This window comes from Eretmochelys imbricata, chromosome 6 (genome assembly GCF_965152235.1).
Source record: "Eretmochelys imbricata isolate rEreImb1 chromosome 6, rEreImb1.hap1, whole genome shotgun sequence".
Lineage (NCBI taxonomy): Eukaryota > Metazoa > Chordata > Testudines > Cheloniidae > Eretmochelys > Eretmochelys imbricata.
Genome location: NC_135577.1, coordinates 59,606,698 through 59,625,093, shown reverse-complemented (window position 1 = coordinate 59,625,093; position 18,396 = coordinate 59,606,698). Strand labels below are relative to the sequence as shown.

The 18,396-nt window shown below is 49.1% G+C and overlaps 1 protein-coding gene across 1 annotated transcript in view; it reads right to left on the bottom strand.

Moving 5' to 3' along the window:
- CREB3L1 (cAMP responsive element binding protein 3 like 1) overlaps positions 1-18,396 on the bottom strand; it is a 67,144-nt gene that overhangs the window by 9,046 nt on the left and 39,702 nt on the right. The window contains exons 2-8 of the mRNA XM_077820208.1: positions 17,618-17,846; positions 12,891-13,051; positions 10,952-11,030; positions 7,709-7,866; positions 6,149-6,298; positions 5,351-5,409; positions 1,747-1,815 (exon numbers count right to left, since the gene is read on the bottom strand). Coding sequence (XP_077676334.1) covers positions 1,747-1,815; positions 5,351-5,409; positions 6,149-6,298; positions 7,709-7,866; positions 10,952-11,030; positions 12,891-13,051; positions 17,618-17,846 — 905 coding nt within the window. The remainder of the gene's footprint in view (positions 1-1,746; positions 1,816-5,350; positions 5,410-6,148; positions 6,299-7,708; positions 7,867-10,951; positions 11,031-12,890; positions 13,052-17,617; positions 17,847-18,396) is intronic.

Here is an 18,396-nt window from a genome sequence, read left to right as displayed (position 1 = left end):
TGGCTGCTTCTCAAAAGCACAGATGGAGGAAATTCAGGGGTTGTGCTGGGAAGGGAGAGATGGGCTGCAGTTCACAATCTTTCCAGCAGGTGGAAGGCCCCAACCATCTATGAGGTTGCAAAAGTTAACCAAAAAGAAAAGGAGTACTTGTGGCACCTTAGAGACTAACCAATTTATTTGAGCATAAGCTTTCGTGAGCTACTGCTCACTTCATCGGAGCTGTAGCTCACGAAAGCTTACGCTCAAATAAATGGGTTAGTCTCTAAGGTGCCACAAGTACTCCTTTTCTTTTTGCGAATACAGACTAACGTGGCTGTTACTCTGAAAAAAGTTAACCACTGATTGCTGGGAAGGCATTTGCCTGACATCTCCGGGGTCTCTAAAGAGCATTGTCTTACCTGGAAGCTGGGGTCAGAGCCTCAGCGTCAGGGGATCAGAGAAAAAGAGTCTGACAAAGAGCCTCAGAGCAAGGTCAGGGAAGACAATAGCCCCTGGCGAGCTCCAGTCATGGTGGTGGGGTCAAGAGGGAAGATGGGTTTGGTTAATAGGGTCACCAGCCAGTTCCTGTCCCGTGGACCGAAGGCTCATGGATGAAAGGAATCCCCATGTGCAGCTGCCAGAGCCTGTGTGGCTGTGAGGAGTGTATCTAAGTGCATGTCTAGGAGGTTATGAAATCAGAACAAAGGGAACATGTGCATAGGAATACGTTAAGGAGAGCCTCCCTCCTCACCCCAAACTTCTGGCAGTCCCTTCCTGCTGACTCTGCTCTTGCTCTGCCACACATGCACAGTGAAAGGAGGCAGAGCTAACTCCAATTCCAAGTGCTGCTTCCTATTTCTAGGGCATGTGTATGTGCCTTCCATGTTATAGATTCAAAGGAAAGAAATTCCTGGGGTGGAGAGGCTGCCAGCTCTGAGCACCGAGACCCCATGCACTCTCCAGATTTTCAGCCCAGGAAGCCAAGGGCCTGCTTTAGGGCTGAGAGGAGAGACTTACTCCCTTGGGCAAGCAGTTGTGCCAGTGTCAGACAAGGAGGAAGCTCCCACAGGCTTTGCTGGGGGGAGGTGGGGCGTATAATGGGATCTGCATGGGTGCCAGACACCAAGAGGGCTCCCTCAGGCTGCAGGGGATAACAGGGTCTGCACTGGTGTCAGGTTTGGAGAGAGCTGCTTTGGGTTAGATGGGACCTATGCCCATGTCAGATGAGGAGAAAGTTCCTGGAGTCTGTCCAGTCACCTTGTAAACATAGCTCTTTCTAGGGAAATCCCAAACTGGTATCTTATGCCCTTGTCTTCTCCCAGGCCTTGATACTTAATAGCCCTCTGTGCTTCAGAGAGCAGAGCAAGGGGGTTGAGAGATGGGTGTCATACCTTCGGAGGCCTCCTGCATGGGAGCTTCCATTGAGACAAGGAGAAGAGTGGAGGGGTTTGAGTGACAGTCAGAATCCGGAGAAGGATTCTGGGCTGTGGGGAGAGGAGAGGAAGGAAGGGATGGCAGAAAGCTCCCTTGCTCCTTCCCTTTCTCTGCTGACAGCCCCTGCCTGGCTGACCCAACGCAAACATTCCACACTCACTAACCAAACCCAGCTGAATTGCTGCTGCCATTGGAGGGGAACCAGGCCCTGCTGAGCAGCCCAGATTCTGCCAGGAATTGGGGGAGGGTTGCCTTTCCTTTCCTTCCAAGCACTCCGCTGGCCTCCCTTCTTGGCAGCCCACCCCAGAAGAGATCGGGGTTGGCTTCTCTCACCTGTTTGCATTTTCTAAGGTCTCCACTTTTTTCCACAGTTCATTGTTTTCAGATGTGAAAGTCTCAACTCTGCAGGAATAAAACCCAAATCCCGTTAGTTACAAACGCTGCAAAAAAGAGACAAACATTGGACCCCATCCTCCGTCAGAGTCCAGCCCCTGAACAGCCCTGTGCCTTCAGCCTCCGGCAGATGTACTCCCAACTCCCGGAGTCAAATGATCATGCGCTGTCTAGCTACATGTTCTCAGCTGATGCTAACAATCAAGGGATCAGAGCAAAGACTGAATCCCTTCAATGCACATTAATTCCTTTGCAGTGTTTCACTCGCATGGTGCCAAGTGGCTACAAGACTCACACCTGGAAAGAGACTGTCTCTGGGTCTGGGAGAGTCACTAGAGCAGGGGCAGGCAAACTTTTTGGCCTGAGGGCCACACTGGGTTTCCAAAATTGTATGGAGGGCCGGTTAGGGGACGCTGTGTCTTCCCAAACAGCCAGGGGTAGCTTGGCCCCCGCCTCCTATTTGACCCCCCCTGCTTCTCACCCCTTGACCGCTCCCCTGGGACTCCTGCCCCATCCACCACCCCTGATCCCTGTCCCCTGAATACCCCCTGCCGCCCCATTCAACCCCCCCCCCCATTCCTGACTGCATCCCCGGGACCCCTGCCCAATCCAATCCCCCTGTTCCCTGCCCTCTGACTGCCCTGACCCCTATCCACACCCTGACCCCTGACCATAGCCCCCAAACTCCCCTGCCCTGTATTCAACCCCCCTGCCTCCTTACCGTGCTGCCTGGAGCACCGGGTCAGGCCGCAGCTCTGAAACTGCGCTGCCTGGCCGCCCAGAGTGTTGCACCGGCAGTGCGCTAAGGCTGCGGGGGAGGGGGAACCGCGGGGGAGGGGCCAGGGATGACCCTCCCAGGCCAGGAGCTCAGGGGCTGGGCAGGAGGGTCCCGCAGGCCGGATGTGGCCCGTGGGCCGTAGTTTGCCCACCTCTGCACTAGAGCCACGTTACATGTCGGACAATTTGTAACAAATGCAAGGCCACATAAATGTCTCCATCATCAGCAAATTACATCCATGGGCCACGGAAAACATGAACAGAAGACCTTCCACTAGAACAATTCTGGCCTCTCTTCCCCCTGAACTAAAAGGAGAATTTGCATTAGCTGCACCCTATTAGGGAAAGACAATCTCCGGCTCAAACACATGACCAGCTCTAGCCATTGGAGGGCAGTGGAGAACCTACACGCTCTCTCTTTTCTCCAAGTTCTTCTCTGTAACTACTATGGCGAAAGCATCCAGCAAAGTACAGGGAACAGCTGAAGGGAAATTTCTGCAGGGCTGGGGAAAGGATAGTGGCCATGGAAGTGACAATAATAAAACAGAAGACTTTCCAATACATACAACCATGTGAAATGACCGTGTACAGCTTCTGAACTACCCATTCAATATTAAAGTTGTGCTTAAAGGGACACTGCCAGGTTGAACCTTTTAGGCCCAAAATGTAGGTTTTGCGCTGACTAAGGTCAATAAAAATGTTTTGGTTACTCTTGAAATTCCAATTAACATTTTTTTCTTAAAAATGTAAACCTACACTGTAGCCCAAATATGGCAGCACAGCGCTAGAGTAATAAACAGCCATGTACAAACACTATGGCCAGGAGTGGGGAATGAACCTAGGACCTTCAGGACTGAAAGTGCACAACTCTGCCACTCAGACTAGAGGAGCAATCCCATCAGCTGTAAGAGGTAGACTTTTATCCTTAATATGGGCTAACCACCAGAGGGAGACACACTCACACACAGCTAATGTATTACATAAGGGCATAAGAGCCAGAAGTTGAAACTGACTCATCTGTTTTCACTGTGCAGTTCTCTCCACTTAGAGAGGAAAGTGAAAAGTTAATTAGGCCTTTTAAAGAATCTGTCCATGGTAATGATCTCAGGTGTTATTAATGACACAGGACACTATTTTAAAATACTGGTCATGAAATTGGATCCTTGCAGACTGGCTTCTGTGTCTGAGAGGCCCATTTGGGGCTCCACACAAGTGCAGGGAGCCTCTTGCATGGATCTGATTGCAGGGCCATGGCATAGATTATTTCTAACCTGATAGTGTCCCATTACATTAAATTTGTAACCGCAACGCAGACATAAAAACTGGGAACTATGAACGGAAGTAGATCCTGTTGCCCTAGCTCACATCATAAGGAGAAAACCAAAGTTCAAGCAGGGGACTTTGGGGAACAAACTTGGCCTTAGCATCTTCCTGGCTATCAGCCACTTGAGTCATTATCTTAACATATAGGGATGAGGGAATTGTATTTAATGTTCCAAAATGTCCATGCTCCCATGGCATCCACCATATGCAAAGTAGATAACAGCGTATGCAAAAAGCAGTGAGATATACAATTACTCCATATATTCATGCAAATGTGGGATTTCTGATCCGAGCAGATGCACATGTAATATAATGGTAGTCACACTACCAAAATTTGAATATAGGATGTCAGAAGAATCTGTATTTGGGTATGTACTTGATAAGTAATTTACTTGGTTTGATCCACATTGTAGTTAGCATAGGCTGCAAAGCCAGAGGGGGGCCTGAGCCATGGCCTGACCACTTTTTGCCTGGGCCAAACCTCAGTGGCACTGTGACCATTGACTCAGATTTTGAGGTGGTGGGCATAGGAGCTCATCGACTAGGGCTGTCAGGTGCTGGTGGGGGTTGCACCTCAGAGGAAAAGAAGAGGGCCATTTGGTGGTGGGGAAAATCTGTGCCTCCCCCCACCATTTTAAAGGGCACCCCAAAGCCCCGATTAGTGATCAGACAGACCAGAGCAGCTTCTATGATGGAAACATTAATCTCACCAAACACGCTACCCAAACAACGGGTCATAAAGCCTGGAATATTGGGGGCAAACAGAATAAGGCAAGCAGAAGGAGTACGCTTTTTAAGGAATAATCTAGTGCTGTGAGGGTCTGATAGGCTGTCTGGGGGCAGGCGGAGGAGAGGTGGGGGGGGGGCTGTGCACAAACCAAATCTGTGTGTCAAGAACCCCAGACAAATTTCATGAAATAACCTGACACCTGTACAGAGAATCACATTTAGAACTAAAACCCCAAAGGCCTGCATGCTGAGGACTCACCGCTGACAAACAGCTTGTCACCACTACTGTGCTGTCCCAAAGGGCTTACTGGCTGTGCTCTGAGCCACAGAAATTAATTAAAGGAGCCAGCTGAAATCTCAGATCCTTTAAGAATATTTTTTAACTTAACAGCCCTGGGAACAAGATACTATCAAGGGCAGCCAGCCCAAGCATTGCAGTGCCATTGCTTTTGCTAGCAGTAGTGTTTTGGACCAGCCCTCTACAGTACTGGGATTGGGAGAGAGAGCTTTGGGGCTGATGCAGCTATTTCTGTGGAGGAAATGCTTAAGCTGAATTCCAGCCCCCAGAAGTGGCATGTGGAGTGGACAGCCAGATGGGCTTTAGAGCCCCAAGCACTGCACAAACAAGATGAGTAGTGACAGCGTGCAGGCCAGTGGCCCTCATCTCCAGTAATACCCTTGTTTGGATGCTTAGAAGGGAGGAGAAGACACTTACTTTTTCTCTAGACATTCCACATATTCCTTCTTCTTCCTGCGACTCTCCTGAGCAGAGATCTGGGAGGTGAGGAAGTACCAAACATGAGTCAGCACTATAAGCCTCAAGGCACTTCTCTGCCCTCCCCCCAGTTTTGTTACATGCCTGCTTCCTTTGCACACGCTTTCTTCTGTCCAAAGGCAGAATGGGCTATCATACTTGCCTTTCACATCTGGCCACAAAAACACTTAGGAAGCCAAGAATGGGACATTTAGAATTGCCCAATGTGAAGGTTACAAAGCTCTTTTGCAATGTGCCTGAACCCCATCTCCCCTGCAGGCATCTCTGGGGTCACTCGGAAACCTACTGACTCATGTGGCTACGTGATGGGGTTGGCTGGAAAGAATCTTGCCCTCAACCATCTTTGAATCACCAATGGTGACTAATACATGCTGCAGGATCTCTCCAGCTCTCCCATGGGCTCCTGCTAATCTGAGTGGCTCAGGGAATCTCACAGCCTGTATCCAACTATATGATTGAATATATATGTTATGGTAGTGCCCAGTGGCTTCATTCAGGATTTGGACTCCTTAGTGCTGGGTGCTGAACAAACAATAGAGGAGAACATGGTCCCTGTCCCAAAGGGCTTACAATATACTTTGGACAAGCTGCAATAGGTGATTGTAGGAAGGACGGGGAGAGGCGAGGTAACAATAGCAATAGGATGGTGTGGTTACACTGGCTGGCTATGACATCTGCGCAACTTGATGTTTCTGAATCATTTAAACTATTTGCTTAAGATGTAATGAAATGAGAGACCTTATTCTTGATTTTCCTCCTGACCCTCTTCAGTGCTTTCTCCTCTGCTTTGGTGAGGGGCAGCTTGGTAGGGATGGGGTAGCCCTCTGCAATCAGGGTGCGTTTCTCCTCCTCGGTCAAGAGCAGGGGGCCTGATGTCCCTTGTAATTTCTGAAATACACAAGCCTATCAGTGGCAGACAGAGCATCAGCAACAAATCCCACCCCACGGGTCCTCACCGCAGCCACCACAACAGGGGACCCTCATTGTAAATAAACCCATGGCAATGGTCTTCACTGCAGCCACGAGAACCTGTGCCCAGTGACCCAGCCAGCCAGCTGCTTCACACTCTTCTCACTAATACATCTGCTCCCCAAGCTGTTGTTGGCTATGGGCATTTGTTGTAGAGCTCATGAAAAGCAGTTACCACATGTCCCTTCTACGTGACTTCTCAGTTATTCCTGTGCCAGGAACTCCCTTAAGTGTTCTTTAGTGAATCTGGTGGTCCTGAAAGTGAAGGGCTAACCGAATACTGGCTGGAGCACAGCAGTCACAGGCAGGTGCTATGCACGCCTCTTTTCATCACTCTCTCTCTGGTATATCTCTCAATCCTGACCTGCAACCAGGAGTGAAAGGGAGCCGGTACGGGCCAGTACGGTGTACCGGTAAGAACCGCACCGGCCCATACCCAGCCCACATTAAAATGCTGCCCCTTTTGCCTCCCCTGTAGGCAACCCTGCTGGTAGGGTCCTATGGCAGGGCCGCCGACTGGGGGGGAGTGGGGGGGGGGAGGGGAAGGTGCAGCAACGTTAAAGCGCTGCCGCATTTAAGGATGGTCCTTTGCTGCGGCAGGGCTTTAAAGATCCTCAAACCGCTGCCATGGCAAAGGACCATCCTTTAACATTGCTGCCCCTTCCCCCCGTTGGCGGCCCTGCTGGTAGGGTCTGTATCGGCAGGGCCGCCTACAGGGGAGGCAAAAGGGGCAGGGACATTAAAGTGCTGCCACAGCAAAGGACCCTGCAGTGCTTTAACGTCCCTGCCTCTTTTGCCTGCCCCACAACCGCCAACGGGGTGGGGAGGGCAAAGGGAGCAGCTGCCCCGGGGCCAGTGATTTAAAAGGGCCAGGGGCTCCGGACTCCGCTGCTGCAGCAGCAGCATCCAGAGCCCCAGGCCCTTTAAATCCACACAGGAGCCCCGGGTGGCGAGAGCCAGATAGCCTGGAAGGGCTGGCTGGGGGATGCTGACCCCCCAGCCCCACCCCTTCTGCCCGAGGCCCCTCCCTGGTCCTGGACTGGTAAGTGTCCCAACTTATTTTCACCCCTGCCTGCAACACTCCCCCGCCACACCACCACTTCAGGACTGGGGTCCCATCCAGCTCTGCCAATCGACCACACTCCTGATTTGCAGTGCCCCTCTGGCTATCCAGTCCTGGGCCTGAGCAGAAATTACCAACAGTGAGACTAACAACTAACAGCCAAGTAAAGTCTCCCAGCTCCTGTGAGCACAAAGAACCCTGCACTCTAGGCTGTGGCGGAGCTTGTATCCTGCTGGCATTCTGATGTCTCCTTTCTAGTTCCTTACATGCGGTGCTGTGAGGAGAGGCGAGGTGGAGATTGCACTGGAAGAGCGAGCAGCTGGCCGGGCTGGGCTGGAGGGAGGCAGGGACCGTGGACTCTGGGATCCATCACTGTCACTGCCATGGCTGCTGGGGGGCGTTGGAGGCATCTGCACCAGGTCATCTAATGGGAAGTAAGGAGAGCATGTTTATCACTACATCATCAACCTACTGGGATAGGTGCGGGGCAATGGACAGCACCAGGGCAAAGTGCTTCCATGAGATTGGGGTGGAAGGAGAAAGCACTGCCCATAGCACGCTGGGGGCTGGAGGAGGGCAAGTTAGCTGAGGCTCAACCCAGGAAAGACACAGACAATGCTGGAATAAATGGAAGAACCATCCAAGATTGTGCCATGACCCACACACAGAGAGCAAATTCTCCATCTTTGCCTTTGAGGCGTTCATTGGAGCCAGGGCTGTGTTTGGTGCCCAGGTACTGCCCGTGGCCAAATCACTTTCTTTGAACTATGCTCAAGAAGAAGGATGCAAGCTAGCCATCCTTATCCAGGCCTTTGTCGCCTCGAGATTCCATTGCTATGATGTGCTCTGTGATGGGCCTGAGAGCACTCAGGAGCTCTGATTTTGGGTGCTTCAATTTGTGTGTCTAGTTTGAGACATTCAGAATCATGGACACTTGAAAATTCAGCCCCGGAAAGTTTGGAAGTTGGACACTTCAGCAGTGTCTTTCACCTCATGTGATACAGCTACAGTCAGTGGTGCCAATTAGGAGGAGTTGGGGGTGAACGCTTCCCGCTTTTGCACTTGCTCAGAGTTCCATAGGCTGCAAAACTGAGGGGATAGGGCAGGCGTGGCCTGACCATTTTTCAGCAGTGGTCCCATACTAAATCAGTACTGTTGCAACGCCACTGAAATTTGACCCCGTCGCCCCTCTGTACAGCTGGAGGGACAGCCAGGCCAAATAGCATTCCAACCTGGGGCACAGGGAGTCTGTTCCGATACAACAGAGTGCAAGGGAATCCCCCGAGAACTTGACTCCCAGTAGCACTGGCTCACGTACTGTGTGGGTGAGAGAGAAGGGAAATCCCTGGGCTGAGGAACAGCTGGGTCCCCAGTGGAGGGGGTATAAATGGGGACTGGAACGAGGTCCCTGCCGGGGGGGATGGGACCAGAACTTGCTTTCCAAAGAGATACTTGAATTGGAACTACCTACTCTAGTCAGCAGAGGTGCTTATGCTGCCATGCGCTTGGCTTACAGGAGAGGGAATTGTTGGCTGTGGTACCCTGCACAGGGTTCTAGTCCTTGGATAAGCTCCCTGTTCCGTCTGCCTCAACCTATGTTTGATAACCTGGCCATGCTACAAGGCCCACCATTCTTCACAGATGTTTGGGGATGAGGCAGGCCGAGGAGATGGGATATGACGGGGGTCATTGTTAGCAAGGAGGCCAGTTTTACTGATATTCATAAAAGCAACCCGTTGGATGTGCTATAGGGGTGTGATATTTGTAAGCAGCATTGTTAGTTTTAATTAGTGTGAAGCAGACCGCCCAACAGGCCTGGATTTCACATGGCCATCCAATTTGATCCTCAAAACCCCTGTCTTGGTTGAAACAGAACATTTCCCACGTTCGGTGGCACCCACCCGCAGCTGTACGCAGCTTGTTATACACAGTGCATACCATTGGCAGGGGGTTGGGAAGAGGCAGAGAGGCAGCTGCTTCTGGGCATGATCAACCCCCCACGCAGGCATGTTCAGTGGCTGCGGGGTTGCTCAAAGACAGGAGTGATACTGCACCGGGTGGTGGTGCAGGCTGGAAGGTGGAGGGTGAGCATAGCATGGACTCAGCGCCTGCAGCGGAGATGGCTCCACAAGGATTGGTGGTGACCAGCTGTGTCCCGCTTTAGCCACTTGAAATGTTGGGAAGTATGGTGAAGTGCCCAGGGCCTAGGATGAGTGCTAGAATTGCTAAATACACACAAATACACACATTCCTGCCCCAACAATGCTGTGCTGTGGCTGCCAGGCTCTCTTCCTGATGTCACTGCTCTCCGACAGCCAAGGGACAATGTTTTTACTAGATCTGAGTCAGGTATTTCAGGCAGATGTAGGACATAAATAGGTGACATCATAATTTAAAATCCTTCTAACGTATCCCTACAATCTAGGTTACAAAATGAGTTCTCTAATGGACCTTGGTGAGGTCTAGTGCCCAGGACAAAATCAGAGATGCTAGAAAGCATGTCTCAAAAGGCACGCAGTGCCAAATTAGCAATGCCTGAATTGAGCCAGCTTCCAGAGAACTGGCTCTGCCATCTTTGGAGTTTGCCAAAATGCTGAGGATCTTTACAGTGTATCCAGATACCACCATGATGGGCTGGTATAAGAACCAAAATAGCATGCAAAGTCTGTTGTGCCCTGGCTCAGCTATACTGCTCCAAACCACCTCCCAGCACACACTCTCAAACACAATAAGGTCTCCAGGGGAAGAGCACCACTCTGTGCCTCAGTTTCCTCATCTGTAAAATGGGAATAAAGATATTGACCTCCTTTGTAGTGCACTTTGATGAAAAGTGCTATTTGGGAGTTAGGCATTATTATTATTAAAGCATTTCAGGGGCTCACACACTTGCCATGGTACTTAATGCACCCAAGTGGCTCTGGTTGCTCGGTATCACAACAGGTCACCAGGTGCTTGAGAAGTGCCTCAGCTGTGGGTTAGAGGGCTGACCCCACTCCTGTGGGCCCTATTGTATGTGGGAGCATGATTAGGCTGGGTGTCTCTGGGGCAGTCAGAGTTCTTAATGGAGCCTTAATAGTGCATTTTCGGACTTCAGATGTTTGGGTTCCTTTCGCATTAAACTGAATTTTGAATTTCCTGGCTTTTGAATGGTTGTTTTTGGATAGCTCCAAGGTCCCTGTGAGGCTTTCAAGGTCTCTCATATATATTTTCAGCTGTAAGGTAGTTTCTTGTGCATAGGAGTTACAAACAATTCTGTATGTGGCCATTCGTACATGCTGTAATTCCATTTGTATCTGAACACGGGTAATTCAGCCTGAAGATAGGGGATCCATGGTAACCCATCTCAGTCTGCCCTGTTGTTATTCTATGTGTAAGACTTGGTGTATGAGAGTTGTTTTGTGTGTCTATATGCATGGCTTGGAGTGACGAGGCTTTGCAGCCAGATCTGTGTAATATTGAGGGGATGCACGACTGGGCTAAGTACCAGCCAGCTGATTCTATTTTCTTACCTGCTGGTACATTTAGAAACTGGTTCACTTCTTTGGGCTCAGCTTTGATCACAGGTGCTGGAGTCATTTCTACAGGAGTCTGTGAAAGAGCAAGAGTACACAGCTGTCTCTGAGTGTCTTTTTCACTTCCCTCCCCACCTTTCACAAACAGCCCTCGCAGAGTGTGTTGATTGCAGCTACTGCTTCACCAACTCTCTACTTTGCCACATTCCACGCAGTGCCCTGAAGCCCGCCCTGCCAGCCTGCTCGCAGGTACACTGACAACCCACAGCACACAATCACGTCAAAAATCTCTATCGTTGCCTGAAACACCAAATACAAACAAGTGTATTTGCTTAGGGAGGGGAAGCCACACACAGCCATGCTGCCACTGCAGATGCTAAGGCAACATCTCTGAATGAAGACTACTACCTCCTTGGCCATTAGCCCAGCTCAAGGCCCAGAAAGCACTCTTTAAACTGACCTCCCAATTCAAGAGGGATGCCTCTCTTAGATCTGCCTTAATCAGAGCTGAGAGAATTTATACAGGCTTTGAGAAATGGAGTAAAACCCCTCTAGTGCTCTTAGGACTTTCACCAGGGCCACTGAACAGCTGTTTCTGATCAAATAGATTAAGAGCTAACATGAACAGCACGTTTTTCCCAGCTGGACTGAACTGCCCCCCTGCTCCCAGCCTCCCTTCCCCCATTCCACCACAGGCAAGAGAGATTTTTACACTAAACAGATATATTGCAAACTCCCCCAGACGGTAAACACAGCTGAGTGTGGACCTTGCTACAACTGCCAGGCACACAAAACAGATCTGCATTCGAGGGCACGGCAAGTTCAAGCTGCGTAAATAATGGAGGAAGTTTATGTGCATTTTTAGCTTGAATAGTTGATTTGTTTACTAGAGTTGTCTGAAAGGGAAGATGCCCAACATGAGTGAAAAAAGGAAGAGAACCCAGGAAAGGATCTACTGTATCTGATGGGCCACAAGATACAAGACAGTTCAGCACCATGCAAGATTGGACAAACCTCCCCTCTCAGAAGAGCCCCCACTGGAACCAGGGCCAAACGGAGCCCTCAGTCACCCCCATGTCACCAAAGGCAGCAAGTATCCAAGGGTGTTCTTCAGAGAAACAGACATCTTAAGGACTTGGGAGTGGGCAAGAGCTTTGGTCCCTCAGTTCTTGGAAATATTCATAACAATTGTGAACACTTAGTGTGTGGCATCCACCTGTCCTCACAAACAACAACTGGAACCTCAGAGAAGGGTTGTTATCCCTGTTGTTCAGCTTGGGAAAGTGAGAGGTTTTATGATGTGCCCAAGGCCACATGACAAGTCAGTGGCAGGACTGGGAGAGGGACTCAGGATTATGAGGCTCATATTCAGCCCATTAGTTAATTCTGCCTTCCCTAAAATTATCTCATTGGGGAAGTGCCTTTGAACACTCACCAGCAAAATGGGCTCCCCAAGGGCTAAAGAAATATCAGCAGACTGGAAGGAAAGGGCCTTCCATCAAGTTGAAATGCTAGTGAACAACTAGATGGCTCTGGAGTTGGTAAATTGCACACCAAGTGCCTCAAGGACATTGTTTTGAATCTAACCCACACTGTTAATAATTTCAAGTCTCCTGTGTTATAGAGGGGTAAATCTTTCAGTGTCTACACAGGAGAAATAAGTTCCCCTTGGTCCTTTTGCTCTTTTAATTAAAATGGGGAGTGAGTTTAACACTGAGCCTAAAACCGTTCTAATTGTCATTTCAAGTGAGAAATTACTAGCAATAAGGAAATGGTTGGGCATCAGCTTTGTTTCACCTTCAGCCTTCTGTCCAGGAGGACCCTATAACTGCAGGCAAGGGGCCTGCAGAGCCAAGACAGTGTCAGAGTTTGTTGTTGGGAAGTGCCAATTACCAGATACATAGTCAGGCACATATTCGGGGTAAAACGGGCTCACCTCTTCAGGTGCCGGCAGTCTCTGCAGTGGGTTGAGGTTCAGCGCTGGCACTAAACTGGCTGCAAGCTGGGATTCAGGAAGTTCTGGAGCCAGGTTCTGTTCCTGCTTCACCATAATAGAGCACAGCTTGTGCCCAAGGGACCACACTCCGCTCTCCAGGTCTGAAACAAGCACAGCATGAGAATCAAACTCCACCAAGCTTCTTTGGGACACCAGCAGTAACAGGACAAGGCAAGAGACATCAGAAGCTTTTATCGGCAAAGGGTCCCTTTCCAATGTGCGTGGGGGATATAGGTGTCTCTCTTCTGCATTAAGATCTGTGATAGGCACTGCTGCTGCACAAGTATGTGTATACCCTCAATATTTAAGGGGTCAGTTAATCCCTCTCCTCATGGACACTACTGGTGCTGACATTCATTCTCCAGGTGTGGAGAAATGCATGTATGCTGCTCCCCACCCCCAGGCAGAAGCAGGCTGCAGTCTCCACCATGAGGAACATTAGTGTAGAGGGAGAGGGAAAGCCCGCTGAGAAACAAGTAATGGGCCTGAGTGCCCCCCTCTGTGTGCGGGCTTGGGGTATGAATATTTATGGGGACAGAAGATCACAGGAGCTGGATCTCAGACAAAAAGAGATAATGGTCAATTCAGAGAAGGTGAAGTCGCTTGGCCTCTACTCTGGAGTTTTGGTCCCATCCTCCCTGCTCCTTAGACACCTCAGCCTGCCAAGAAGCTAGTCTGTACCTGGTTCAAGTCATACATCCTCCTACCTAATGCACTTCCCTTCCTCTTTTATCTCAGTACTGGAAACTCATTGGCCCTGCCACACTACAGCCTTTAACACAGTATATCACCAGTTTACGTGCTGGCTAGTTCTAACCATGGCCTGGTTAGCTCTGATCAGGAGTCCAGATTCTCTGCCACTACCCTGGTCCCTAGACATTGCTCTGGCAGAAGCTAGGGACTGCAAAGGGGTCACAAAAGCCCAGAAGAGAGTTCCTCTGGTGTAGGAACTGCACAGGGCCTGTGTATGCAGCCATAAACTGCTCCTCTGTGCAGCTCCCAGTGTAGGGCACACGCCAGGGTCACGGAGTGAGTGGCCATCCTGCGCTGTAGAGTAGCCTGTAGGCAGCCATAAGAAGCCTGCCATAAGCCAGAGCAGCCACTTATGTTGGGGCAACATCAGCCCCGAGTGCACTCAGAATCCAGATGGCACAAAGGTGGCTTAAAGTCACCTTTGCCCAAACTGCTCCTGGGCTATGCTTTCTAGGAGGCAGCACAGAATTTAGCCCCTGTTTGCGCCCACACAGAATGTAGTTAAAACTCTGGCAGTAATTAGAGCTGTAAACAGTGTGTCACCCTTGGCAGTGGCCTATGCTGGCTGTCTTCCTGTAACTAGTCTGGCACACTTATTTTGCTGTGCGGACAGGACTCCCTAACTGTGCCTGTGTAACTGGTTGGGCTTGTCCTCCTTCCTTCCAGCTCTCTGTGCAGTAGGATGCCCCCGAGTATACTTCCACATGCCCTGCTGGTGCTGCTCTGTATGTATATCTACCGTGCCTATTCCCTGCTGGGGCACTATGGGATAGCTACCTAGACTTTCCCAGAATGCACCAATGCAAACATGATTAGGCACCCTAGTAGGTATGAACGCATAACACAATAGTGATGGCAGCAAAGCTGCTATGTGGACACAAGCTGAACTGTATTACCTGTTAAGGAGGCCAAGCCATAACCAGTTACAGAGCCCACCGTTGCAGCTCTAGTGTGGATGGGCCCTGTATTTTGGAGAGTGCGGGAGAGAAGGGGTTACAAGGCCACAGGTAACTGCACCCAGAAACCTTGGATGAACTTTCCCCTCCATCCAGCTGTTCTGCTACAATGGTAAAAGCGGGACTGGAAAGCTTTACATGTCCCTTTCTGTGAGAGGAATGGCGCCCCCTCTGCCTGCGAGAGCTGTGGCTGCTGGACTTGTTACTAATCAAAGCAGAAGAGGGCAAGCAAGGGGCTCTTTCTGTCTAGAATAAACTAGGTGAGAGAGCAGCCCCCAGCTCTGTCAGTCCAAACAGGCCAAGCAGTGAACGCCCAAACAAGCACATGCTGCCTTTCCTTCTCCTGTCCCCATCCCAAGCCCCTCTGTCTGTCCCAGCCTGCAAGATTTATTACAAGAGCTATTGGGTTACAGAGATGAACCAGCCAACAGGGTGTCGTTAAGGGCCAGATGAGAAGGCATTTTCCATGGATGCATCTACATTCCACAGCCTTGGCGGATCCCAAAGGTACAGATGATCTAGAAACACTGAAGATGTGTCTGGATCCTGCTGTGTGAGTGGTGCCAGGAGATTCTGACTCAGCATGCTTTTCTAGATACATTGTTTGTGGTCAGATATTCGGAATGGGTGTGCAGTAAAAAATATGGACCCATCACACACAGATATGAGAAATTCATTGCTCCTCTGGAAACAGGGAAGGGAGTGAAGAGAAATGAGGGGAGAAGGGGAATATATTTAAATGTAGTGTCTTCATTTCTCTTTCCTCTCTGTGCTATAGAACCACAGCCTGCTTGTTGGCATGGAATTGGACTTCACAGATCAATAGCTCACCCAGTTGCATGTAATCAGACCTACACCTTCTGCTCTAGAGAACTGTAGCCGGCTCCTGGGCATGAAATTATGCCTGCACGCCCTGGTCTGCAGAACTGCAGTCTGGTACCTGGAACCAGAGGTTCCATATTTGTACCCATAACCTATTAGGCAAGTGGATTCGACTGAAAAACAAGGTCATGAGACTGATGAGCAACCTGAACCTCGCAACCTAACTGAATTAGTGGGTGTCTAGCCTGGGATGGGCAGGATTCTGAAGTTTTTGAGGACAGCAGGGAAGCATGGAGAAACTAATGTGTAAAAAGCAACAGCCGGCTCCAAAACTAGAGACAGCCTAGGTTCCCTTGAGAATGCAGCAGGCTGAAAGGGTATACTTAACCCACACAGATGTTAAAGGAAAACTATTTGTGGCATTGCGTTTTAAGGGAAGCACTAATAGGTACAATGCAGAGATACATCTGGATTTGGGTTCAAATATAAATACACATTAAAATGGAGGTTTAACCCACACAATTTCAGCATAGGGCAGTTGACCCCAATTCACAGATGGATTAAAATGTGTATCAATTCAAATATGAGCCAGATATAACCCTGGAAATGCAGTTTTTTATCCTCTGCATGTGACTATGTGTGTTGACATATGTGTGCTACAATGATATTTTGTACTCATTCACTGCACAGAGGTGAATTTCACCCTCTGACTAGTAATGTAAGGCTGGCACACCACTTCAGTCCTATTGATTTAAGTGGGGTTTAACTGGTGAATAGTCTGCACAAGAGCAATTGTCACCCTCAGTGTCCCAAATATGTGCTAGGCTCTCTACAGACATAGGAAAGCCCCAAAGAGCTTGCAGTCTAAGCAGAGACATGACAATATATGGAAAGAGGATGGAGGGGAAGAGGTGACAAGTGTAACAGATACAAGCTCCTGAGTTAGCTTAGTACAACTGCACATCTTTGTTTTGTGTTTCACTGCTCCCTGCATCTCCATCCTGTTTGCTTCTCACCCTATCATTATAATCTTTATTCTCATTTTATTTATTTTCAATGTGTGTGTGTCAAGACCATGTGTGTCAAGGTGTGTGTTCTTACCTGCGTGGTTTTTGCTAATTGCCCAAGAATACTTGCTTCTGCTGAGCCCCCTGCAGGGACAGGTTAATGTTAAAGTCAGGGACAGGAAACCCCTCTGAGTGTTTGAAGGTTAAGGAAAAGCTGTCGGGCCTGATGTTAGGCCCCTTGCTTGGTGATCCTCTGATGCACTTTCTGAGTTATGGGTAATGACCCTAAAGGTGTTGACTGTGTAATTTGCAAAGAAGAGGCAGCAGATGGCAGTTTCTCTCCTTTCTTGGTGTTTGTTATCACACAGCAGGGATAGTTCCTGGCTATGATGGGGAAACCTCTATCCCAGACCTTGCTCTTGCTAAAGGAAGGGCTTTCTTCTCCTGTATATACTGAGTCAGTGACACAGCTTTTTCAGGCAGCCTGGTGTCGATCAGCTGCCAGGACACCCACACAGTCCTGCAAATTACAGGACACTCTGTTGGGATTGCTCTAAAAATATCCAGCCATCACGAATTACCCTGAAATGAATTGTTTTAAAAATAGGGTTTGAAATAACTGTTCCTCTCTGTCTTCCTCTAAGAGATCCACTCACAAGGAAGCCACTTAGTTTTCCACATGAGCCAACGCTGGCTGCAGGCGGAGACTCTTGCTCCCTATATCCAGGCCAAACCTCACTGGTGAGCTCCAGGAAGATACTGGAGTCCAATGCATCCACTCCCAACCTAGCAGGACCCTATGGAACTGCTGCCTGCAGTCTGCCAGGAGCACACAGCGTGCAGAGACCCAAACCATAATCATCAGCATGAATAACGTTCAGCAATAGAAATGAATAATTCTATTGTGAGCGCAGCAAATTTAAGAAAAAAATGTGGTCCACATTCATAAAATGACAAATTATCTGTTGACTAACTGTACTAAGTCAAAGCAGTTAGGAGTGCCCCAGTGCAGAGGAGCCCGACTTGGGTCAAGCAGACCCCACCTCTGCTCAAAGACACCAGCTCTTCTAGGACATGCAGTACATCTTTTGGAAACACAGCAATTTGCATATGGGTTTCTTGTGCTCACCATTGGCATTATCTTCAGTCTTGATAGGCATGAGGGGGCTCTGTGGAGCAGAATCTCCACTGAGCGAGTAGCTGTGCTCTGCCTGGATGCCCGGAGTAGGAGGGTCCAAGTCCATGTCCAGTAAAGGGTTCTTTTCAGCCAACATTGGATCATCAAAGAAACTGCTGAAGAGTTCATTGGAGAAATCCTCCATGTTCTCAGAGAAATGATCCAGATTCTCGGAGAAATGCTGAGAAGGAACCAAGTGAAAGAGAAGATTATTGTCAACTCAGTTAGGGGCTAGGGAGCCTTCCACTGAACTGTGATCAAAACTTCAGCAACCACATCATTTGGATGAAAAATAACAATCTCCACCCTTTATTCTGATCAGTGCTAGATAAAATCAGCTTTCTATTAATAAGGTACAGTTCAAATGCTCAATGATATATCTGCCTTTTTATCTATCTATCCTGTACATACCCAACTAGCTAACTCTCTGTCTCCCTTATGTACCCATCTATCCGTCTATGTAGGGTTTATACCATATGCTATTTAGTAGAAGAACGAGCTCTAGGAAAACGTGTGTGGTAAAAAAATATAAGTACATAAAAATGTTGTGTTCTTCTTAGCCTGTGCGTAGTGACATAAATGTTCCCATGTGTTCTCCAAGCAGCAGTAGGCACCCTGGTACCAAGGATAACAAAACCCAACCACTGATTTCTATCAGTGAGAAAACATTAATGTGATCAAAATAACAGGAAGGCCCCATGTTGTATTTAATTTCCTTTAGGATTTCACAG